The sequence below is a fragment of the Barbus barbus genome (genome assembly GCF_936440315.1).
Source record: "Barbus barbus genome assembly, chromosome: 9".
Lineage (NCBI taxonomy): Eukaryota > Metazoa > Chordata > Actinopteri > Cypriniformes > Cyprinidae > Barbus > Barbus barbus.
The window spans coordinates 31,041,316-31,066,905 of NC_136737.1; the positions used below are offsets into that span (position 1 = coordinate 31,041,316).

General features: G+C 36.8%; 2 protein-coding genes across 3 annotated transcripts in view; both read left to right on the forward strand.

The window, feature by feature from the left end:
- LOC306874659 (phosphofurin acidic cluster sorting protein 2-like) overlaps window positions 1–25,590 on the forward strand; it is a 127,882-nt gene that overhangs the window by 25,657 nt on the left and 76,635 nt on the right. The gene's annotated exons all lie outside the window — the stretch shown is intronic.
- The window catches only part of LOC306874661 (NLR family CARD domain-containing protein 3-like), a 42,721-nt gene continuing 27,682 nt past the window's right edge, over window positions 10,552–25,590 (forward strand). For both annotated transcript variants that reach the window (XM_079424861.1, XM_079424862.1), the window contains exons 1-5: window positions 10,552–10,724; window positions 12,205–12,312; window positions 12,431–12,491; window positions 12,890–13,094; window positions 13,252–15,031. In XM_079424861.1, the coding sequence (XP_079280987.1) occupies window positions 10,666–10,724; window positions 12,205–12,312; window positions 12,431–12,491; window positions 12,890–13,094; window positions 13,252–15,031 (2,213 nt within the window). In that variant the 5' untranslated portion in view covers window positions 10,552–10,665. The remainder of the gene's footprint in view (window positions 10,725–12,204; window positions 12,313–12,430; window positions 12,492–12,889; window positions 13,095–13,251; window positions 15,032–25,590) is intronic.

The following is a 25,590-nucleotide window of genomic DNA, read 5'->3' on the forward strand; positions in this document are numbered from 1 at the left end:
AGCTTACAAGCGTCCAGAGCTTGCTTATGAAAATTAGAGAGCTTAACTCGGAGTTTACTGCAACTAAAATCGCAAGCTAATAAAAAATTTAAACCTCCACATTTTTCAAAGATCACTTTAGGAATATAAAACCATAACAAATTAGGGTCAGCATTCAGGCAACGTTTAATCCAACCAATTTTAAAAACTTGATTGAGAGTAGCTACTAAAGTCCAAAGCATTCACACCTCCCTCCAAAGTATTTCTAATCAGTGTCTTCCTTTTAACATATTCAGTTTGATTTTTCCACAAAAATGTAAATAACAGAGTCAATAGATGAGCATGTTTTTCAGTCAACATATAAAGACAAAGCTGGGTAAACAATCCTAGAAATACCTTCCGCTTTAGATATCAAAACACGACCATAAATGGTTAAGTTTCTTTGTAACCAACCATTGAAAATATTCTTAGATGTTTGTATCCGTTGCGAGAAATGATCTACAATTGTATCAGTCTGAGATTTACTAATTAAAATACCTAAATATCTTACAGAATTTTTGACCTCAATACCTTCGATCTGATCTTTGTCCAGACTGTGAACGGCTTAATTTCACTCTTATTTCCATTGATTGAGAGACCAGAAGCATTAGAAAATACATTCAAAGCATCCAAAATAACAGGAACCTGCTTCTCATCTTTTAAAAACAGACAGGTGTCATCCGCCAGTTGACTAATTAGAAAAGTATGCTCCGCTACTAGAATACCCTGAACATCTAAGCAATGAGTAATAAAAATATTAAGAAACTCAGCGACCAATAACCGGAAGTGACGCATCAAAAGGGAGAGCGGTCCATTTAAACCACAGGAAAACAATGGATCGCAGAAAGTTCAGACGCTGAGGAAATGTTAATGTGTATTTACACTCATATGACGGACCACAGATACAGTTATGAGCCTGCTATGCAGCCAAGAGAGCAGGACAGGCCTGGATTAGACAGAGCAACGGTCAGAGGAGACAAATTGAGTTGATGTGAGGAGAACAGGGCAGGTGTTTGGTGAGAGACCAGTGTTAGCTTACAGATATACACACGTTAGCTAATGTAATTAGGCAATAGCAATGCTAGTATTGATACTAGCAGTAATAGAAACTAATAAGCGTTGATCAGGCGTGTCACACTTGTTAATATCCGACACTAACGTTACGTGATATAGCGGCTTCTCCTCACCACAGGACAGAGAGAGATAAACACGTTTTTGTTTCATTATGTGCTTGTGTGGAAAAAGCGAGGCCATGGTCACAGCTGAGGAAAGTGAGTGCTGCAGGGAGTTAGATACCGGGTCTTAGTGGAGAATGTGACCCCCACACTTGATGTGCAGTATCTGACTCCCAGGCTTTGAGGCTTGCTGTCTGAACCCATGTGCTACAGACAGCCTATATGAAATTATTATTATACAAGTTAACTCTATTTAGGCCATGACTACCTATAAGTCACACTTTTTGATGCCAAAGGTTTTGAATGGCCCCATTTTGGTGATAATCAATAAAAATAATCACAATCCAGCAGATCTGCATTTATGGTTAATTCAATTCAGTTTTATTTATTTTTTTTTATTTTATTTTATTTATACAGCACTAAGTCATAAATATTATTACACAGCACTGTTAATACCCAACTCAAAACACAACATTTCAACTGTTAATATATATATATATATATATACACACACCAAACACATACTACCGAAAGAAAAATATACCATGTGACCCATTTAAAAACATTTAACAATCTTTCAGTGTGGGTACAGACAGGAGCATAGACCTCTCCAGGCCAGCAGACATGAGTGTGTTTAGGGCAGAGATCATTTATTACTCTAAAGCTAAATACTAACAATCTTTCAGTGTGGGTATCACACTAATGTGTTGTTAAAGTGTGTTGAATGGTGAATGCTGTGCTAGATAGACGCCAGCAGCCTGATCTTGTTGATCCTCTGGAGGGATCTGGAGAGAGGAGCAGGTGTAGTGGACATGACAAGACAGTGCTGCATTCTCCTGGAGCCTGTGGTGACCTGCAGTATAACACTCTCAGACTGATGCATGCTGGGAGAAGCAAACACAAGTTTAGATCACATTCACTGCTGACCATGCTTTTCCACTTGGCCTCCATCACATCTGCATCTCCATTAGGAGTGGAAGCTGCAGTCTAGTAGAGGTGCTTCATAACAGCTGGCCTCCACTGCTTCAGATCTTCACACTCCCATCTTACAAAGCCTTAGAAACACACCACATGACAAAACATTACCAATTAGCTGTGCTAACAATGTCACTAAGCTGTCACTAGACTTGATGCTTATAATATTAGCAAACTGAGGTTAACTTACTAGCTATGCCTTCTCATATGGTAACGATTTTATACAGTTTTTTAAAAATATAACGTTATTGCTAATGCTTACAAGCTAGCTGCTGTGCTTTACAACAATTTATATACATCCCGTTGTGTCTTATTATTTAAATAATTATGTTCACTGATTTGGTAGATAGCAAATGTTAAAAAACAAGACTTCCGGTGCACAGTTTTCGTGGAGCAGCATCTCTGACGGATCCGTGAGCATCATGTCTCCCGCCGGCGGCCGAACACAGGCTGACCGGGACCCGATGAAGGAACCGCATCAGCTCTGAGTCTCACTCGCTTATTGCTTCGGTATCCCATGTTGAACTGCATCATATCGCCGGGATGATAATCTTCTGGTATAAAGTGATCGCTGAGTTACACACCACGGCGTTGTTTGAAGCAGATGCATTAGTGAAGTCCCATCTCTTCAGCTGCACTAACGCACCGAGGCCCGGAAGATACCATCCTATTTCTTGTTAGGAAACCTGTGGACTCAATGTCCTGACAGGCTGGAGTTTGTGCAACCTCCACAAACACAATAATTTACCATGACCATGATAAATAGAAATAAACATAACTGCCGAAAACACACTGACTCACGCCCGCTCCACTGAATACCAGCAGAGATGCACACAACTCCCTCTCGTGATGTAATATGACGCGCTGTTGAAAAAAAGCAGTTTTTGAGAACTGTCAAGGAAAGCGTCACTTTTTCTCCTAAATAAAACATTTTCAGATCCTGCATTAACGGTTCATATGGTATTTTCATACAAGGTTCATTTGAAAAAATGTTTTAACCTGCAATATGCTCTTTAATATAGAGGTATACCTTAAAGATTTTGCCTTTGCCAGCGGTTTACTGAATCGAATAGAGAGTTTTCTACACTCATATTTGAACAACTCCCAATTAGAAGATATTGAGACTGATGGTTTTCCTTTAAATTCTTCAATAATATTCTTAATACCTGAACAGTAAGGAGGAGCAGGACAGATATCACTGGATTTAATAAAAGGAGACATGAAATCAGATATAAGCCAATAATCTATACCTGATTTTTTAAGAGATCTGCACTAAACCAAGAATATGAACAAGCATCAGTATGCATAAACCTGTAAGCATCCAATAGAGAAAGGAAGTTACAAAAATCATTAATAATGGTGTTACCTCTGCGTGATTCTTGTTTTGAAGGAAATCTATACATAAGTCAGGAGCTTCTTTAAAATCTCCTCCGACTATTACTGCAGCAGAGGGATATTTACTTTTTAAATCAAAGATTTTAGAAGAAAGATCATGAAAAAAACTGCTGTTTTGCTTATGATTGTTAAAACCATAAACATTGGCCAAGATAAACAAGAAATCTCCCAAAAGAATAACAACAATAATCCATCTGCCCTCAGAAGAAGAAAAGGACTGAAGAATAGAGGATCAAACTAAATCAGATCTCCAGCGGAGAGGTTAGTACATGACAGAATAAAATATCACCTCCCCATTGATTGCACCAAAAAGATTCATCTTTGAAAGAAGAATGCGTTTCTCGAAGAAAATAAATCTCTCTTTTCTGTGACATACAAAATAAAAATAAAGCTTTGCGTTTAGATAAATCACGAATCCCCCGTACATTGAGAGAAAAACAAGAAAGTTTAACTGACATACGAACAATACGAGAAAAACTTTTAACCGCTACAGTAATAAAGAATATATCAAATCTAATACAATAAAGTGTAAAACTTAAAACTTATCCAAACCCCTCTTTAACAGCGTAAACTTATTTTAAACCGTCTCCGCTTAACATATTACAACAATACTGTGTATTTATCAGCTGCTTGTCAACTTCCATACTTTGCCAGTTAACAGTTCCGCAGTGAAAATGGCAATAACCATAACTGGCATAAGAGCACCTAACCTCTAATGTCCATTAGAAGTCAGATATGGTCCGCACAAATCCTCTTTCCATCAACAATAGCAAATGGACCCTTGAAACCAGCACGAAGACCCTCTTTTCGGGCTTTCTCCACCAATGGCCACAGTTTATTCCGGGCTTCCTTCGTTCTCTGCGTCAGGTCCTCTGTTACGTTGGTATATCATAGAATATAACAAAAAGTAGTAAAAATGTCTGGCTAAAGAAAAGGAAAGTTATTATAGAATATGAATACTCCAAATAGTTTTGTGTGCACTTCATATATAAAACATGTTTTTCAGTTTCAGATCACAATTAATCAACCTTACACACAAAATACAGATGAATCAGCAGATGTCAAGGTCTTTTTGCTTTTGCTTTCAGACAAAGTATTAATAACTGATCCTTTTGTAGTCAAGATGTTTTTAGTTAATTCGTGATTTTGAACACTTTTTCCGCTCTACCCATGCAAACCTTTCAAATTAGCCATGTGCTTTTGCTTCTGGTTGTATGGTTCCTCACTGATTTTAACCCTCGGGCCTGACATGAATTCATAAATCAAATATTCACAGATTATGCACACTAACTCCTATATTGTGTCTGTGAGAGCGCAGGAGGTTATATACAGCAGGTTTTAAAGCCAGCCCATCATAGCTGTCACAGAAACTCACTCGTTTTATTTTGTACGACACAAAACATCAACAGAATATCAATCACATTTACAAATAAAAACAATAATAAATATGAAAATAATTTCATCAGGTAAACATGGATACAGTGTCACATGCAAATGAGGACAACATAATATTAAATAGACTAAAACAGACAAACCTGTGCCTTGATGAAAACAAAACAAACACATTGGGGCGCTCTGCATGCAGCCTCTGGTCTATAGTGAGCAGCATGTGTGGATCACTGCAACCATCTACTGGACAATTCATCAAAATGTTTATTTCCCCCAGAATAAAATTACATAAAATGTGTGTTTATTTAAAATTACAAAAGAAGTGCAGAAGTTGTTAATTACTTTAGGTAATTTTCCTGTTCCTCATTACATATGTTTTCTTGAGGAAGCTCAGAAGTCTCCAATATTGTCAATGTACAATTTTACTCCATTTAATAAACCATAAACATAAAGTCTTTTGTTCAAATACTTGCTGAATGGAAAATTGGTCAAAAATATTAGTAAAAAAAAAGCTTTGTTTGTCATCTTCAGAAAATTCAGTTAATAATCAGGTCTTGATCACTTGATTTATTATTTCACCTTCACATAGTTCCACTAAAGATCACCGGCGCTGTTGCACCCAATTCTATAATCAAATATAACTTTTCCTGGATATCTACTTTACTGCAAAGCTCTCCAACCCTGATGAAACCAGAGGTGGACAAAGTACACAACTCCATTACTCGAGTAAAAGTATAGATACTGCTGGACAAATATTACTCCATTGCTCCATACTTTTAAGTAAAAGTACAAACTTGCTTTTAAAACTACTTGTAAGAACCAAAAGTAAATTTCCTTTTTTGTGTCAACTTTATTGGTGTTGTAATGTATGTAATATTTGCAAAGCCTTATGCCTCTGAAGCAACTCATAATCCATGACACTTACTGAATACACTGACTAGCTTGTAGTAGGCTATCTTTGGAGTATAGAGCTTTTAGGATGTTAAAAACATATCCACCTTGTTTTTCAATGCGGAAGTAAGGCGTTTTCTGTGACCATGTGGGACTTCCGGTTCATTAGCCGCTGTAGAGAAATAACGAGAAGAATAACAACATGCAATAAATGGTAACATTGTTTGCACTACAAACCAGTGTGTTAATAGTTAAAGGGGTCATTGGATGTTTTGCATGTTGTTTGAACATAAATGTATGTTAGCAGTGTATGAACACAATCACATTTTTAAAATTTGAATAAAATGAAAACTAAAAGACTAAAATTTCAAATCACATGAGCCAATATTTATTCACAATAGAACATAGATAACATAACAAATGTTTAAACTGAGAAATTTAAAAATTTTATACACAAGATGAGCTCATTTAAAATGTGATGTCTACTACAGGTCTCAAGATAGTTGGGACGGCGGCATGTTTACCATGGTGTAGCATCTCCTCTTCTTTTCAAACCAGTTTGAAGACGTCTGGGCATCGAGGTTATGAGTTTCTGGAGTTTTGGTGTTGGAATTTGGTCCCATTATCGCCTGATATAGATTTCCAGCTGCTGAAGAGTTCGTGGTCATCTTTGATGTATTTTTTGTTTAATGATGCACCAAAAGTTCTCTATAGGTGAAAGATCTGGACTGCAGGCAGGCCAATTCAGCACCCGGACTCTTCTACTACGAAGCCATGCTGTTGTAATAGCTGCAGTATGTGGTTTTGCATTGTCCTGCTGAAATACACAAGGCCTTCCCTGAAATAGACGTCGTCTGGAGGGGTGCATATGTTGCTCTAAAACCTTTATATACCTTTCAGCATTCATAGTGCCTCCCAAAACATGCAAGCTGCCCGTATGCACTTATGGACCCTCATACCATCAGAGATGCTGGTTTTTGAACTGAACGCTGATAACACGCTGGAAGGTCTCCCTCCTCTTTAGCCCGGAGGACACGGCGTCTGTGATTTCCAACATGAATGTCAAATTTGGACTCGTCTGACCATAGAACACTTTTCCACTTTGAAACAGTCCATTTTAAATGAGCCTTGGCCAACAGGACACTACAGCGCTTCTGGACCATGTTCACATATGGCTTCCTTTTTGCATGATAGAGCTTTAGTTGGCATCTGCAGATGGCACAGCGGATTGTGTTTACCGACAGTGGTTTCTGGAAGTATTCCTGGGCCCATTTATTAATGTCAATGACAGAATCATGCTGATGAGTGATGCAGTGTCATCTGAGGGCCTGAAGACCACAGGCATTCAACAAAGGTCTTCGGCCTTGTCCCTTACGCACAGAGATTTCTCCAGTTTCTCTGAACCTTTGATGATGTCATGCACTGTAGATGATGAGATTTACAAAGCCTTTGCAATTTGACATTGAGGAACATTGTTTTTAAAGGATTCCACAATCTTTTTACACACTCTTTCACAGATTGGAGAGCCTCTGTCCATCTTTACTTCTGGGAGACTCTGCCTCTCTAAGACATACCTTTTATAGCTAATACTGTTACAGACCTGATGTCAATTATTAGTGTGATTTGAAAGTCTTAGTTTTCAATTCATTCAAATATATCATTAATGTTATAGAATGTTATAGGATTTTCATTAAGACCATAATGAAAACTTGTGGAAAATGGGTTTTAACTATTTAGAGGAACAGGAAGAAATAATTAAAAACACTTACATTCTAACATACAGCTCTTAGACTGCACAGAATAGAGAAACATTGCCGATTTTGCAAAAGTTATGAGTAATGAAAGTCATTTTTCTTACAATATCTGACAGCAACAGAAGATAAGATGATATAGTTTAGTCCACAATCCATCTTATCAGTTACTCCTAAACTCCTTATAAGAAAGAAGGGGTTTCTGGTCTAGGTAGAACCAATGGGATACATGTGCTCACATATGATTTTGCTAATTTTTGTAGCCACATGTACCAGAACTGCTGCTCAAAATCCTGTCGGCTGACTGGTTTTCTCATTGCATTACAGACAACATGAGGATGTGCTCCAGATACTTTAGCAAGGACTGTTTACTGTAGTTAAGTAGGTGCTGCATTGAGAGACTATTGAGACTGTATTAAAATAAACTTGTTTCTGGTAATTAATTTGGATTTTGTTGTAGTTCAGTGTAAAGTCTGTGTTTTATTGTAAACAGTGTTAGTAGCAGATGGGAATCTGTAAAGAGTAACCATCATCCTTTTTACTACACTTAAATCCTGTTTTTTGATAGATTTGATTTATATAACTCTTTGAAAAAGTTATGTTTTTATTAACTTATAACCAGATTATTATTGCTTTTATTGCTTCTCCCATTACTAAAGAAAATAACTGCATTCTTGACACTGTTAAAATATTCCACTCATATCCTGAAGAGGGAGCAAGAGATGAGGAAGCTGACAGAGAAAGTGAAACTATTACAGCAGGATCTGTTTTGTCATATGAGGAAGTGAAGTGCATTGAGAGAGAAAAACAGTGAGTATCACGAGTTCACAATTATCTTTGATAGCCAAACTCAATCCAGACTGATTTAAAGTGAAGTACAGCAGCAGGATCAGATATTCTGAAAGTAGTTAAAATGACATTAGGAGATAAAACACAGAGTCTGTAAATCGTCTGATTCCAGCTTTACTTTCATTTTAACACAGTGCTCGTCTGAACTTGTTATGCAGTTTGTGAATAATGTGATTCTGTTTAAATAATATCCGGATGAAATACGATACGATTCACCTCTATTAAGCCGGACTGTGCTATTTTCGTCCAATTTTGAGCCGAATTCTGGCTCGTGCGACTCTTTTTTTTTGTCGGGCCCTATTTCCGCTTTGTCGTGTGTCGTTTGTCGTGCAGTGTTTGCTCGGTGTACAGGGGGGAATGAGAAGCGATTAGCCTCTCCCGACAGGCAATCGGATGGTCGGGTGAATTTCTGACATATCACCCCTCGTGAGGGTATCGCACAGCTGAAGCAGAGCTACGAACCACTGTCCTAAACTGCTTTTTCCCTCACTGCCCTAAACTGCTTTTTCCCTCACTGCGCCTGCGCAGAAATAGAGCCATTTAATCTTTAATGCGGTAAGAAAGAAAACGAAAAAAAAAGGAAGATCTTTTGATAAAATTATGTTATTATCACGGGAAATGTGAATCATTGCCCATCATTTTGCAATTAGTAATATAAACAAGTCGCAGCATTACCAGCTTCACTGACAGTACTGTAAGTTACAGTAGGGCCTACTGAAAGTAAAGCTGGCAATGCTATTTATAATTAAAATTCAACTGAAAAGTTGGAAAAACATGTAAAAGAACTATTTAAAAGAGAATAAAAAATAACATCAAAATAGATCGGTGCTGTCTGTTGTTTATTAATTCATGCTGTGGTCCTACTATGTTGTCTGTTGACACTCATATGTGGAACATCATACTAACCTTTAAACAACATTCTACTAACGTTAAGGAAACTGGGCATTTTTATGTTCAAATGTTACAAATCAACGTTCCTAGAATGTTACAAATCAACGTTCCTGGAATGTTGAATTTTAAATCAAAATTAAGTTGAAAGAACGTTTGAGGAACATCATACGTTTTAAAACGTTCCTCTAACGTCAAGAACACTGGTCATTTGTTTATGTTCCCAAAACCAATAATGAATATTTGTAGAACGTTCTTATAACAAAATTCTGTTAGCTGCGTGATGCTTTTTATTTTTTAATTATTTTTTTAAGCTATCTCTGGCTATCGTCCATATACTGTGTCATCATCTGCGCAACTCGAGTATTTCACACGTATATAAAACAGCTGCAACAAAAATATTCCTTGTGTTTTTCATAAAAACATGAATTACCACGATAGGGGTATATTCTGTTGGGTTCTTCAGAGAAGCACTTGTCTTTTTTAACAAGCAGCACAGTGTTTGACCTAAAATATTTTTGATGGTAATAATAGATGTATGAAACTTACATTTCACTGACTCTGTATAATTGTGTATGTGAAGAATAAAAATCTTGAATCTTGAATGAAAACATGACGAAGGATTCACATATTAAACTCACCCACAGACATACCAGGCCAATAAAAGCGCTTGATTATGGCATCCAGGGTTTTTAATGCCACAGTGAGCACCTATTGGGCTGCTGTGGAGCTCTTCAAAAATTTCTTGGGCACTTTTTTTCGTGCTGACCACTTTTGCCAAAGTACCTTCTTTTTTTATATAATACAAAGCTTCATCTAAAAAGTATAAAAATCATTATAAACAACCAGTGAAGCCACTAAATCCAGGTGTACATTTTACATTACTTTCAAAAATTAGAAATATAAACTTATCTTGTCTGGAAAGACCCTGAGGTATCTTTCCAAATCTTTTAAAGTCTGTCAGTGCTTTGAATTCAGCCTCATCCATCTTCAACACAACAGTGCAAAATCTAATAAATGAGTCCTATACAGCAGCAGGATCAGATATTCTGAAAGTAGTTAAAATGACATTAGGAGATAAAACACAGAGTCTGTAAATCGTCTGATTCCAGCTTTACTTTCATTTTAACACAGTGCTCGTCTGAACTTGTTCTGCAGTTTGTGAATAATGTGATTCTGTGTAAATAATATCAGGATGAAATAGTTGTTCATGTGTGCAGGTCATTACTGAGGACTGACTGATGAGACAGAGCTGGATTTGAGAAAATTAACTGCTGAGATGATTCATAACTCACTCTGTGTATCAACATCTGTATCTGCTTTTAGATGAAACCATGGCCTCCAGAATGAATCTCTCTGAAGAACATCACACACAGATAAAGACAGTCAAGAGGTGAGAAAACTGAATATGTTTCACATTTTTAATGTTCAGAAACAATAAATGCATGCTACAATAACACGATTTCAACCGTGCCCCTCAGATCTTTGAGTCAAGTGGATTTTGAATGCAGCTTCCAAAAGACACAAATAGCTGATTAATATATGTTTGTCTCTGATAAACGATCACACCGGTGTGATTAGATGTTCGGTGCTAAACTCAAATCTGTGTTTGCTCAACTTCACTGTCTGGCACGGAGCCAGAGACTGCTGTGTTTTTAGCTCCAGCACTGCGCATTATAACCAATCACACATGATTCTGTTGAGCTCATGAGTACAATGACCAATAAGAGGCATTCAGATGAGTGTTTTATTCAGTGTGAGCGCTCCCTGAATGAATTCTGCTCTCTGACCATTTCTCTCATCAGAAACAACAAAGTGCAGATGTGCGTAAGATGTGAGCAAGATATTCATTTCACAATGTAAGCAACTTCAGTGATTAATGGGAGTTTTTGAGAGTGCTTGAATTAGACTAAAGTCAATGATAATGTTCTTTGATAATGTAAACGGAGAGTCTATTTACACTAATTCTCCAGCATCGTGTGATTGGCTCTGTGAAGATTATAAAAAGCTGCTATGGGGTTGAACCCGTCTTTTGCTATGGACCAGCAGCTCCAGTGGCGCAGATGCTAAATCACTTATGGGAGGATTTTTGACGCGATCGACTAGACTTTTCTCCCTTTTCAAACCTCATATCACATCGTAAAGGCATTTATTTTTAATAAAAATGAAAGAAATAACCAAAAGGTTGAAAGTCAAGTATAGGGTAGGTGTAGGGAGGGCTTTATTGTATCAATAAGGTGGCATCCATTTAATAATCTGAATTAAAATGATAATTTACACTCAATACGTTATTATTGCATACTGGTTTATAATGTAATACAATACTGAAGTGCAGATAATTGCCACTATTTTGCAACAAGTAGTATAAATAGCAGAAAATCCTGCTATTGTAACATAGTGTAAATATAATCTATAGCTATTTAGTGTAGATAAAATCCATTGCTATTTGAAGGTAAGAAAAATGACTGCAATTTGAACTGAGGAGGGCCTATAATCAGTCCAGGGCACCTCAGAGCTCAGATCCATCCACAGCGAGAGACTAAATGGTGATGGGTGCGAATCAGTTTCCTTCACAAAGGAGCGGGGTTTCTGAAGAACTCATAACTACTTTATTTATCTTCAACATGACTAATTCTATATGATTGAACATCCTTACAGAATAAATACATGGTACATGATTCAAATATGTTTAGATGAGGAACATAAATTAATCATGTAGGAAATATGAAATGCATATTTAAAAATTCAACAACCTCCCCATCGCCATTTTTCAGTGAAAGATGAACATTAAAGGGAGTTTGAAACAGTAAAGGTGTTTCTGTCAGAGCAGTGTGAGATTTTCAGAAACAGTTTGTATTGCTGTTGTGTTTCAGTCTGTGTGAGAATGACTCTCCTGAACCCAGCTGTGTGTCCATCAAGAGTGACCAGTCAATGACTCCTCCACTTACATTCAGCTCGGGAGAATCATCTGCTGATCTGAGGTGCTGTTTAGTTTACAGTATCAGAAATATATATATAAGCTATTCATTCATTTACTGATCTGTATTGAATACTTCCATACATGTTTATATGCATATATTTACATGTTTTTAACTACAGTCAAAAACATGAAGGACCAGAATCACATTCAGCAAAGAAGAACTTAGACTCCATTTTCAAGGTTGGTTTTGTGTGTGTGTGTGTGCGCGTGTGTGTGTGTGTGCGTGCGTGTGTGTGTGTGTGTGTGTGTGTGTGTGTGTGTGTGTGCGCGCGCGTGTGTGTGTGTGTGTGTGTGTGTGTGTGTGTGTGTGTGTGTGTGTGTGTGCGTGTGTGTGTGTGTGTGTGTGTGTGTGTGTGCGTGTGTGTGTGTCCATCCCAACACAATAACTCTCTGGGTAAAAGTAATAAGAAATGGGTAAATCTGTGACAGCCAATCCAGTCAAACTCCCTCTTTTAACCTCAGTATCTGTAGACGCTGATGTCTGAGCAAACCGTGGAAGTTATTAGCAGGTGTGATATAATTCAGTGATGTTTAGTATTCATGCCTTTGACTAAACAAAATAATATTCACTATTTCAGGAGCTTGAGCAGAAAATCATCTCTGTGATGAAGAGTGAGCTGAAAGGTTTTAAGAGACTACTGAGTCCAGATTACCCAGAATGCTCTGAAAGAGACCATTATGCTGATGAGGGTCATATCAGAGTCAGAGAGGGGCTTCTGAAGATCACACTGTTCATCCTGAGGAAGATGAACCAGACAGACCTCGCTAACACACTACAGACCAGTAAGAGCTCTGGATCAGCTGATTATAGCCTGTGTTTTTATTATGAACCTTCTGTCTCTCAATCTCATGACACAATCTAATATCTAACATATCAAACCTAAAAATACATTTCTAAAATATTGCTCTGCCAATAACAAGAATTATTTCCTTTGCTCAGAACTGATGCCTGTGTATCAACAAAAACTCAGATCCAGACTACAGGATAAATATCAGAGAATCAATGAAGGACTGTCCAATCATGGAGACTCAACACGTCTGAATGAGATCTACACAGAGCTCTACATCACAGAGGGAGGCAGTGGAGAGGTCAATAATGAACATGAGGTGAGACAGATTGAGACAGTGTCCAGGAGACCAGAGACACAGGAGACACCAATCAACTGCAATGACATATTTAAACCCTCACCTGGACAAGACAAACCCATCAGAACTGTGCTGACTAAAGGAGTCGCTGGAATTGGAAAAACAGTCTCTGTGCAGAAGTTCATTCTGGACTGGGCTGAAGGAAAAGCCAATCAGGATGTTCATTTCATATTTCCACTTCCTTTCAGGGAGCTGAATCTGATACAGAAACATCTCAGTCTTGTGGATCTTCTAAACCACCTTCACAAAGAAACCAAAGAATTTAAGTCAGCAGATTATGAAGACTACAAAGTCATGTTCATATTTGATGGTCTGGATGAGTGTCGACTGCGTCTAGATTTCCAAACCAATCGGAGCTTGTCTGATGTGACAGAATCAGCCTCAGTGGATGTGCTGCTGACCAACCTCATCAAGGGCAATCTACTTCCTTCTGCTCTCCTCTGGATCACCTCTCGACCAGCAGCAGCCAATCAGATCCCTCCTGAGTGTGTCCACCAGGTCACAGAGGTACGAGGATTCAACGACCCTCAGAAGGAGGAATATTTCAGGAAGAGAATAAATGATCCGAGTCTGGCTGATAGGATCGTCACACACATCCGATCATCAAGAAGTCTGTTCATCATGTGTCACATCCCAGTCTTCTGCTGGATTTCAGCCGCTGTTCTGGAGAGGATGATGGGTAAAGCAGAGAGAGCAGAGATTCCCAAGACTCTCACACAAATGTTCACACACTTCCTGATCTTTCAGACCAAACTGAAGACACAGAAGTATGATGGGAAATATGAACTTGATTCTGATCAGGCTAGAAAGACTATTCTGTCTCTAGGAAAACTGGCTTTTGATCAGCTGGAAAAAGGGAACCTGATCTTCTATGAAGAGGACCTGAAAGAGAGCGGCATTGATGTCAGAGAAGTGTCAGTGTACTCAGGAGTTTGTACCCAGATCTTCAGAGAGGAGTCTGGACTGCAGCTGGGGAAGGTGTACAGCTTTGTTCATCTGAGTATTCAGGAGTTTCTTGCTGCTTTATTCAAGCTGCTGTCCTTTTCTGAACAAAACACAGGACTGAGGAATATATTCAGGTCACGTGAATCAGATAATATGTTCATGACCAGTTTACTGAAGGGAGAAGTGGACAAGGCCTTACAGAGTGAGAACGGACACTGGGACCTTTTCCTCCGGTTCCTTCTAGGTCTCTCACTAGAGTCTAATCAGACTCTCTTACAAGGCCTCCTGAGAAAGACAGTAAGCAGCTCTCAGATCAATCAGGAAACAGCTGAATACATCAAACAGAAGATCAGGGAGAATCCCTCTCCAGAGAAATCCATCAATCTGTTCCACTGTCTGAATGAACTGAATGATCGTTCACTGGAGCAGGAGGTACAAACATACCTGAGCGGAACAGATTACTGTCATCTCTCTGGAGTCTCTCTGTCTGCTGCTCAGTGGTCGGCGCTGGTGTTTGTGCTGCTGAACTCAGAAGAAGAGCTGGATGAGTTTAAACTGAGGAAATATGATCCATCAGAAGAATGTCTCCTGAGGCTGCTGCCAGTGATCAAAGCATCTAGAAAGATTGAGTGAGTATTTTACAGTGTCTTTGTTTTATTGACTTTATTGTGAACAGTAGGCCTGTGGTTCTCTACACTGTTTCTGTATATTTTGAGGTCTTTCTTATTTGACACACTCAGCTAACATCACAGAGCGCTCTACTAATGACCTGAAGTGTTGAATCAAGTGTGTTTGATAAGAGAGATTCATCCAAACTGTGCAAAGATGAGCTGCCTCCAGGAACAGGGTTGTTACTCTCTGATATTACAAATACTGGATTAAAAAATGTTTGTGAGAGAGTGTTTGTGTGTGTGTGTGTGTGAGAGAGAGGGAGAGTGGTGTGTGTGTGTGTGTGTGTGTCTGTGTGTGTGTGTCTGTGTGTGTGTGTGTGAGAGAGGTGTGTGTGTGTGTGTGTGTGTGTGTGTGTGTCTGTGTGTGTGTGTGTGAGAGAGGGAGAGTGGTGTGTCTGTGTGTGTGTGTCTGTGTGTGTGAGAGAGGGAGAGTGGTGTGTCTGTGTGTGTGTGTGTCTGTGTGTGTGTGTGTGAGAGAGGGAGAGTGGTGTGTGTGTGTGTCTGTGTGTGTGTGTGTGTGTGTGTGTGCCAGAACGCCCACCACACACCAGCTTACTGGTGGAGAGGAGACAGAGTAATGAAGCCACCCCCTGCTGGCCTCACTAACACCTCTTCCAACAGCAACCTAGTTTTCCCAGGAGGTCTCCCATCCAGGTACTGACCAGGCTCAACCCTGCTTAGCTTCAGTGGGCAACCAGTCTTGGGCTACTGGGTGATATGGCTGTGGGCTATGTTGTTTAGTAGGCCTATTTATATATTTATTTGTTTGTTTATTTATTTATTTTTATACTTACATGAAACTGTTTATTGCTTTCATGTTCTGTGCTCTTTTGCCTGCAAAGAAAGGCAAATAAAATGCACGTAGCTTTAAGGTGAATATAATATTAGTCATATCAACAGTTGTTATTTTTTTAATTGTTGTTGGTCATTTAAATTTATGTTTTCTTAAATGAGAAGTATCGGTATCGGCGATACTGGCCCTATATTTACTCTGTATCGGATCGATACCAACATTTTTAAAGTCTTGCACACCCTGTGTGTGTGTGTGTGTGTGTGTGTGTGTGTGTGTGTCTGTGTCTGTGTCTGTGTGTGTGTGTGTGTGTGTGTGTGTGTGTGTGTGTTCTGGTATTCATCTCGTTGTGGGGACATGAGTCTGTTTACACAGTCACATCATGGGGACCTCTTGTGTTGTAGGGACTAAAAGTCAGGTCCCCATCAGGGAAAGCCATATAAACAGAGGAGCTCATAAGTTTTTCAGCCTGGTTCATATGAGAACCTGGAGATTTGGTTTGGTCTTCACACAGGCCACGGCATGCAGTGTGACCCATAAAATATAACTATAAAAAAATAAATTAATAGTAGTGATAATAATATTGCACTTTATTTAGATTTTTTAAAAATAAAATAAACTAAATAATCAAGTGTGATAATACTATTTAATTTTAAAATAAAAAGGGAGTATTACTTAAAAATACAATTATTTTATAGTAAACTTGAAAATAAAATGCTAATATTTTGGCATATATTATTATTATCATTTGAATTAGAATTTTCATCATTTTCAAAAGTGAAATCAGCAGCTTTTATTTTGTCGGGTTGCCGGCAAGTAAGTTTATGCGCTTCCGGGTTTAGAGCCGCTGATTGAAGAGCGTCAGGAACCCTATCATCAGCGATATGAAAATATGATTATTAAATGAACACTTCACACAGACGAGGACAAGAAGATTGTTTACAGCAGATACCGACTCAAGGAGATTGTTTACAGCAGATACCGACTCAAGGAGATTGTTTGCAGGAGATGCTAAAGTTAAAGAAGAAAAAGTCAAACACAAGGTAAGCACATTTTAAACCAATTAACGTTAGGCTAATTAGATCTAAAGTCCTAGGCTAGCTAGTTAGCATTAGCTCTAATTAACTGTTGAGGCTAAGGCCTAAAGTTAAGTGTGGCCTGAAATATTTCTCTCGATCGCATAATCATACAATTGAATGTTTAAGAATGATTTTTGACTGGAAAGCTTTATCAAATCTTTAGCCTGACTGATTGCTAATGGAGCGATTGGCTTCATATTAAGTTTGTTTCTGTCAAGTTTGCGTTAGTTCTGGAGGGGAATTATTTTATATTAAAGAAATGTTATATTTGTTGTTAGTCCACGGCTTTAAATCGTGTTCCGGGGGAGAGATGGGGATTATTGCACCCTTTACGAATATTAACCATGGTTTTGCTGCCAAAAACATACACTCAAAAAAATGAAACACGGCATTTGTTGGTCCAAAGAATGTAATTGTTTAAATTAATTAATTCAATTTCGTTTGTGCATTAAAATTAAAAGAGTTGTGTTGAGAGAATTAAAAGAAGTAATTCTTCAAATTTACACAGCTCAGTTAATTAAAATGAATGCAACAGAGTTGTGTTGCTTCTGCAGTACCACATATCGGTCAGTAGGTGGAGTAAAATCTGCACATGCGCAGTTGGAAAACACCACAAGAAGGAACGAAGCACATAACGATCACTCTTCAGCTCATTTAGATCGGCGCCATTTTATGAGAATCTTTTTTTTTTTTTTTTTTTTTTTTTTTTTTTATTAGAATTCAATTAACAGATATACAAACATCACAGTTCGTAAACAAAAAAAACAAACACAATACAAACACAAAGCAGAGCCATCAAATACAAATTAATATTAAATAATAATATTTTCATATTTTCAATTGAAAAGTTTGGAATATATATCAGTTGCTGACATAGCTTTCTTATTTTTTACCAATTTAAGAGACTCAAAATATATTTCAGTTTCAGTTCGGAAGAATTTAAAGCATGGTCTTGATTTAGAAAATTTAGCTTTATGAATATGAAACTTACCTAATAAAATAAAAATATTTACAATATTGCATAAACTTCTATCTCTACAATCAAAATATGTAATAATCTGTTTCCCTTCAATTGTTATTGAGTGTTTTGTTTTAAAAGCCAGATAACTTTCAACACTTTTCCAAAATGTCATGCAAAATGAACAACTATAAAAAAGATGAGTTAACGATTCTTGTTCTGTCTTGCAGAAACTACAAAGATTATCAACCGGTCTAAATTTTGAAATAAACATATTTGTGGGATATATATTGTGTAATATTTTCAAATGTAATTCCTTAACTTTATTTGTGATACAAAATCTAAAAGGAACAAGCCACGCCTCATGCCAATTAATTTCAGAAAAATGAGAATTCCAGAAAAATTTCCCACGAGGTGTTATTTTCTTTAAATTTAAAAAACATTTTCTGATATGCCTATTAGTACAATTTCTACTCATAATATCCATACCGTTTATATAAAGAGTAAAATTAAAACCGAGAATTTCGTTTTGTTTTTTATAACCTTTCATTAGTTCTAATATGCCATTAGGTATAGACTTGAAAACAGAGTTATATTCTTTGAACGTTATTGGGAATGCCTTCTCTTTGAGAAAAGATTCATAATTAAGTAATTGATTATTATCATCAAAAAGGTCTTTTAAAAAGATAATATTTCTATCGATCCATTTCTGCAAATAGAGTGACTTGTTCCCTTTAGTGATGCATTCATTATTCCAGATGATGGACTTGTGTGGAGAGAAGTTGTGCGAATGACAAAGTTTCCAGGCCAGAAGAGCTTGTTGGTAAAATTGGGACAACTTCAGCGGCAATCTTGTAATACTGTAGTTACATTTCAATAAAAATTTTAGGCCTCCTACACTATTATAAATGTTGTTGGGGATAAAGTACCATATGGACTCAGGTGCTTTCAAACATTCCTTCAACCATTTCACCTTAAAGGTATAATTTAAGTCACAAAAGTCCAAAAGTTCAAATCCACCTTCATCCTTAGAACCAGAAAGCACTGCTTTTTTAACATGATGGTGTCTGTTTTTCCATACAAAATTTGTAAATATGGTATTTATATCTTTACATATTGAATCATTAACATCGAGAGAGAGAGCAGGATAAACAAATCTTGAAATCCCTTCTGCTTTAATTAAAAGAATCCTTCCTAAAATAGAAATATCTCTTTGAAGCCATAAATTTAGAATTGTTTTAGTTTTCTTCAATTTAGGTAAAAAATTTAGTTGTTGACGTTCCTTGTGATCCTTGCAAACATGAATACCTAAATATTTTACACATTTCTTAACAGGTAAATTAAAAAAAAATTCCTCATCAGTCTGATACAGGCATAAGATTTCACATTTAGATTTATTAAGCGTTAAACCCGAAGCAGCGGAGAATTGGTCAATTATGGCTATAGCATTATCAATCTGATGTTTGTCACTCAAAAAGAGAGCTGTATCATCCGCTAATTGAGTTACTCTGATTTCTTTACCAAAAATAGACAATCCCTTAATAATAGGACAATGTTTAATATGTAATGACAGTAATTCAACCACCAGCAGGAACAAAAACGGTGAAATAGGGCAACCCTGGCGAACTGATCTCAGTACAGGAAATCTTTTTGTGGTATTTGGATATAATATCACAGAGCTATCAATATTTTTATAAAGCATTTCCACTATAGATATAAAATTTTGTCCGAAATCAAAAATCTGAAGTGCTTTAAGTAAAAAATAATGTTCTACCGTATCAAATGCCTTATAAAAGTCTAGAAATATTATCAGTGCCTCAGTATTAATGTTATCAGAATAATCCAGCAAGTCGAGAACAAGTCTTATGTTAGAGCTAATGTGACGGTTAGACATAAATCCTGTTTGTGTTTCACTTATTATCTCATGAAGACCCCTTTTTAACCGTTTAGCAAAAATTAACGATAAAATTTTGTAGTCAATATTTAAGAGTGTAATAGGTCTCCAATTTTCTATAATTAAATGATCTTTATCAGGCTTAGGGAGAAGACATATTAAACCTTGCTTCATACTCGAAGACATTTCCTTTTTCAAGATACATTCTTTAAATAAATCAAATATAGGATTTTCAATAATTTCCCAAAAATGCAAATAAAATTCAACTGAAAGCCCATCATTACCCGGCGATTTACCTTTTTTCATTGAACTAACAGCCTCTGAGATTTCCACTTTAGTAATGGGACGTTCGCAATCCAACTTAAACTGTTCAGATATAGTTGGTGTAAATGCTTTAACTAATTCAATAAATGTATCACAATCATCGAATTGAATATTAGACTTATATATATTGCTATAAAATGTACCAACATATTTAGAAATGTCTACAGAATTAGAAGTGATGTTATTATCAATTTTAAGAGTAGTTAAATTATTTCTCTTGCGATTTCGTTTCTCTAAAGCAAAGAAATAACTCGAATTTTTTTCCCCATGCTCCAGCCATTTTGCTCGCGACCTTACAAATGCCCCTTTAGCCATTTCACTATACATATTATCAATTTCCTCTTTTAATTTTTTCATTATAGTTTCTTCTTCCTCTGAAAGATTATTCTTAGTCATTAAAATATTTAGATTATTCATAATACTTATTTCTTTTGCTATATTATTTTTTTTAATTACTTTACTTCGTTTAATTGCTGTTTCTCTAATTTTAAACTTGAAAAATTCCCATTTTTGTATGTGATTCTCTCCATTATTATCAAATATGCTTTTTGCTATTTTTTTTACTAAATCACAAAACTCCTTATCTTTTAATAAATTATTATTGAATTTCCAATAACCACGTATATTACCATTTTGTTGTTTTGTTCCTGCTAAATGAATTGAAATTACTTTATGATCAGAAAATGGAGCATAGCTATGTGATGATTCTGCTACAAATTGCAGACAAGAGGGAGATACAAGCCATAGATCAATTCTAGACTGAGAGGATCTACTAACATTGCTCCAGGTAAATTCGTTAATATCAGGGTTTAGAAAACGCCAAACATCTATAACTGCCAGTTGTTCACATATGTATGCAGTACTTTTGAATCTCGAATGTGGAGTTAATCTTACAGGTACTCTATCTACAAGATCATCTGGAGCATCATTATAGTCACCTCCAATAATCAAATGTGCCTCCTTATATTTGTTTTTAAAGGCTTCAAGTTTCAAACAAAGTTGTAAAAACATTATTTTTGCTTGAGCTGTATTGTTATAGTTATATAAATTACAAACTATAAAGAAGGAATTATCTAATTTGAAAACCAAGATTATCCATCTACCCTCATTTGAGGTCGCTGATTCAATGACATCTCCTTTAAATTTATTAAGCAGAATGGCGACACCTGCTGATTGTTGAGAGGCATTACAAAAATAACATATATCACCCCACTGTGCTCTCCAAAACTTCACATCATCTTCCACCGAATGAGTCTCTTGTAAAAAAATTAAATCAGCATTCTTCCGTCTACTAAATAAAAACATTGACTTCCTCTTGGTGTTATCGCGAATACCTCTAACATTCAAAGATATTATTTTTAAGGAACCAAAACAAAAGTCTGTCATAATACAAACAAAGAAAATTAAAGAACTGGATGTTTGAAAAGTTATGAGAACTAGTTAAGGAAAAAAAACAGGAAAAAAAAAACAACAACCTGAGATAAAAGTATAAAGATTAGCTTACCTCAAGTAGAAAACTCTGAACACAAGTACCTTAATAAACTCCTAAATATTTTAACGATTGGAGTAAACATATTGCTCTTTTAACTGCCTACAAGAAGAGCAAATTAACCTATGATCGTGTGACACCATTTGCTTAAATTGAACCTCACATTAAGGGAAGTTTAACAAGTTATGCGGTGTGTCTCACACCGTTAATGACGACATCAGGACCCTGCCATTTCGTTTTCTTTCCGTCAGCACGCGCTTGCTTCACAAGAGGCCACAGTTTTTTTCTGCATTGTCTCTCCATTTGGGTTAAATCTTCCGTCATCCGAAGGTTCTTTTTCTTCATGACATCAGAGTTGAAAGAAGCTCTCCAAAGTTTGAATCTGAAATTGCGCATGGTGAACTGAATGATGATTGGACGTGTGCTTTTATCCTCTCTCGGGCGTCCGACCCTGTGCACAGTGTCCACCATGAAACCAAGCTTGCTCTTTTCCTCTGGAATGATTTCCGCAATAATCTCCATCACCTCCTTCCTCACATCCTCGTTGCTACTCTCCGGAAGATTCAGAAGACGAAGATTCCACCTCCTACTGTACCGCTCCGAATCTTCTTGTCTCTCCCTCACGATAGTCATCTGATCCCTCATCGTTTTTACTGCATCCTCAGTACCTTTCCATTGGATTTCTAGCCCTTTCACATTTTCTTGCACTTTAGCAATTTCAGCTGTGTTTTTCATGACCATTTCTTCAAACTTCAAAAAACGGTCGTTTAAGCCATTAATGGCTTTTAGGATGTCAGCATTTGAAACTGCTTCCTCTTCTTTGGTAACGTTACAAACTTTCTTAGGATTTGGGCTTTTTGTGGGAGTATCAGGAAGAGGTGTACATAAACCGGAGAACGAACTTACAGCTTCTATATCCATTATCAAGCCTTCCTTCCTCACCTTCTTGGCATCTCTCTTTGACATCGTAGCACACTTGCGCACGTGTTCTGGTTTAGCACTTTGGTTAACAACAAGCAAAAGGTCTTTTATTCAAGCGAAATAACTTCCTAGATGCAAGAGCAATGATCCACTCCTTCATTTATCAATAATAAAGTCTCAAAAATACAGTTTAAATCATTGGTGCTCGGTCAGAGTCCCGGAGCTCAGAATACACCATCTACACCGGTCGCCATCTTGGACCAACCCCCATTTTATGAGAATCAAACACGGAGAATTACACTGCAAAACGTCAACGTGTTTTCCTCTATGTGAACAGACAGGTGAGATTTTCACTTTTTATGCATTTATATTGAGACTATGACAACACTTGAATCATTACTCACTTGTAATACCGTGTTGTGTATAGTATTGTCACGAAGTTGCCATATGCCTCGTGTTTTCTTTCACATTATAGTTAGATACATTTTTGTTTTATGCATTTATGTGAAATTTTATACTTGTTGAACTTTTATATACATTACATCACCCAAAATAAATGTAAATGACATTAAATTGCTAGTAAGGAATGGTTACTCCATTTTAATCAATTGTTTTGTGCTTGTACAGCAGTTATCCCCTTCTAATGTCAGTTTTAATACTTAATAATAATAATTAAAAATCTTAAAAGGTGGTGTTGGCACATTGTTATTTAATATCTCGCATTAACTTAAGTTTAGTAGTTTGCAGCTGTTCATATTTTGTTATTATTCTTTGGTGACTCCCATTCTTTTTCTCTCTTACAGAGTTTTGAAACTTGAAGGCCTGTAGAGTCCTGTATGTGGCTGTGCAGAGATTGTGGATCGTCTCAGGCCTCCAGATCATAGCTTTTAAAGCACTTCAGGTTGGTACATGGACATTATGGCCGTAAACACAAATATCCATGTGCATATTCTAACTGTCCATGCACTTTTAAAACCTGGAATGCACTGCGGTCCCACTTATCCAGATCACATGGCAGTGAGCAGCTACCTCAAAATTCTAGTCAAACTACAGTGATAAATTGTCATGTTTGTGCTGTTACTGACATTCCTTCAGTAAATTATTATTTTCTCCATATAAATAAGCACTTGCGCAGTCATGAGACAGTTAGTTGTATGTTTAAGGGCTGCTCATTTAAAACAAACGTGTATGGTACATTCAAATCACACAAGAGCCGAAAGCATTATCAGTTTTCAGTAACAGATTTTAAAGAAGGAATCGTGAAAACACAACAGGTTAGTGAAACATCTAATGACCCTACTTCAAATGAAGAAACTGAAACATCTTTGTTAGAAGACGATTCCTCTTCTACTGATACAGAAGAGATTTCAGAGAACCTGCCAAAGTTGGTAGAGCTTAAATTTGCTTCCTTGCTGTTAAAACTGGAAAATCACTACCATGTTCCAGGCTCAGCTGTAGATGAGTTGTGTGGGGACTTGCATTATTTGCTGAGTGATGCTTCTCTCCCTTTGTCTCACAGAATCATGTTCTGAGCTAAACATCAATTCCCATAAGCGAAAAGGATCCATTGGAAGTCCTAACCAAGTGAAGAAACCGAGAAAAGCTGAGGTAAATTACTGTCCAGATTACCCAATGGGTGAAACAAAAGAAACTCTTGAAAATCAAAGGATTACACTACTATCGGAGGTGACTAAAAGAAACAACGAGCAGGTTATCAAGGGGCTGATGGACAGAACATTTGCTCTACGGAGGCACGAGGTGGTAGAACACTCCCCTTTCATTGCTGAATTCAAGAACCGATGGCCAGCACTCTTTTCTGAGCGAGAGGTATGTCTTTAATGTCATGTCAGCTGATTAATTGCTTGGATGTTGTTATAATTCTAAACTATGATTTGAAGTACTTTAGATGTAATTCAGGTTTGTTCATTTATAGTAAATGTATATTATCTGTGAGTGCTGGTAAAGGAAGTGTATGATGATGTCCTGTCAAATTTATCAGCGACCTGATTTGTCTCTCTCTCTCTCTTTTGTTTTGTTTGAAAATTGTACCAGGTATCTGCGGAATTCAGCAGGATTACAACAATTCCCTTGGTGTCCAAATTCATGGGTCAGCTTGATCATTTCTCCTCTCAGCTCCTCAAAAATTTCAAAAAGAAAGGAGTAGCAGCTGCACAGAAGATCACAGACATCCTGTCAGTTTTGGAACAGGTATGTTCTATAAATTCATCATCAATTCTCCTAATTCATAATAGGCCAAACTAATATTTTATCCAAATATAATTATTTTGTTATTTTTAACTCATCATTCAATCTTTTTTATACTAAAATTATGGATTAAAAGTTAAAGGTGAATTTTCATTCCTGAAGCTCCAAATATCATGATTTTTTTCCTTTTGAAGCATCACTTTCTGCCTCTGTTATACATTAATAGTTATTTTTGCAACTACAATTAGAACAGCTCAGATGTTCAAGATAATTGTGTATCCCATGCAGTGCTTCTCATTTGGGACCACTTGACTTTCGTAAAATAAAGCAGTGGGATAATTTGTGTAGTGCTACTTACATTTAAGATGTACAGCAAAAAGTACTAATTCTCATTTCATTTTGATTAGAGCATCACCATTGAAAAAAAAGCGTGAATGCATCCTGAAAGCCTTAGTGTTCTACCTAAATGAAGATCCTTCAAACCTAGTGAAGGAGTACATGGTAAGCTATTTACAGTTTTTTTTTTTTTTTTTTTCCCAAGAAACTTTTCATATTTTTCTCTAAAACCAGTTCCTATTTTTACCTATTTTTATTGGTAATTGTTTTTTGTACTTAATATTTGTACTTGTCTTTTGTTATTTTTAGGACACTGAACATGATGAAGCCCAAATTGTGATGAGCAAAACCACTCTCGGAATCTATGCCATCAAACATGAAGGGGCAGATGTTGCAGACCCATACGAAGATGTTGGTGTCATCATCGAAGGCATCCAAGTACTTGAAAACTTGGACAATGTAGCTAATGCTTGTTCCATGATGGTTGGTCTAATCTATGCATTAAACTTGGCTTACCCCCA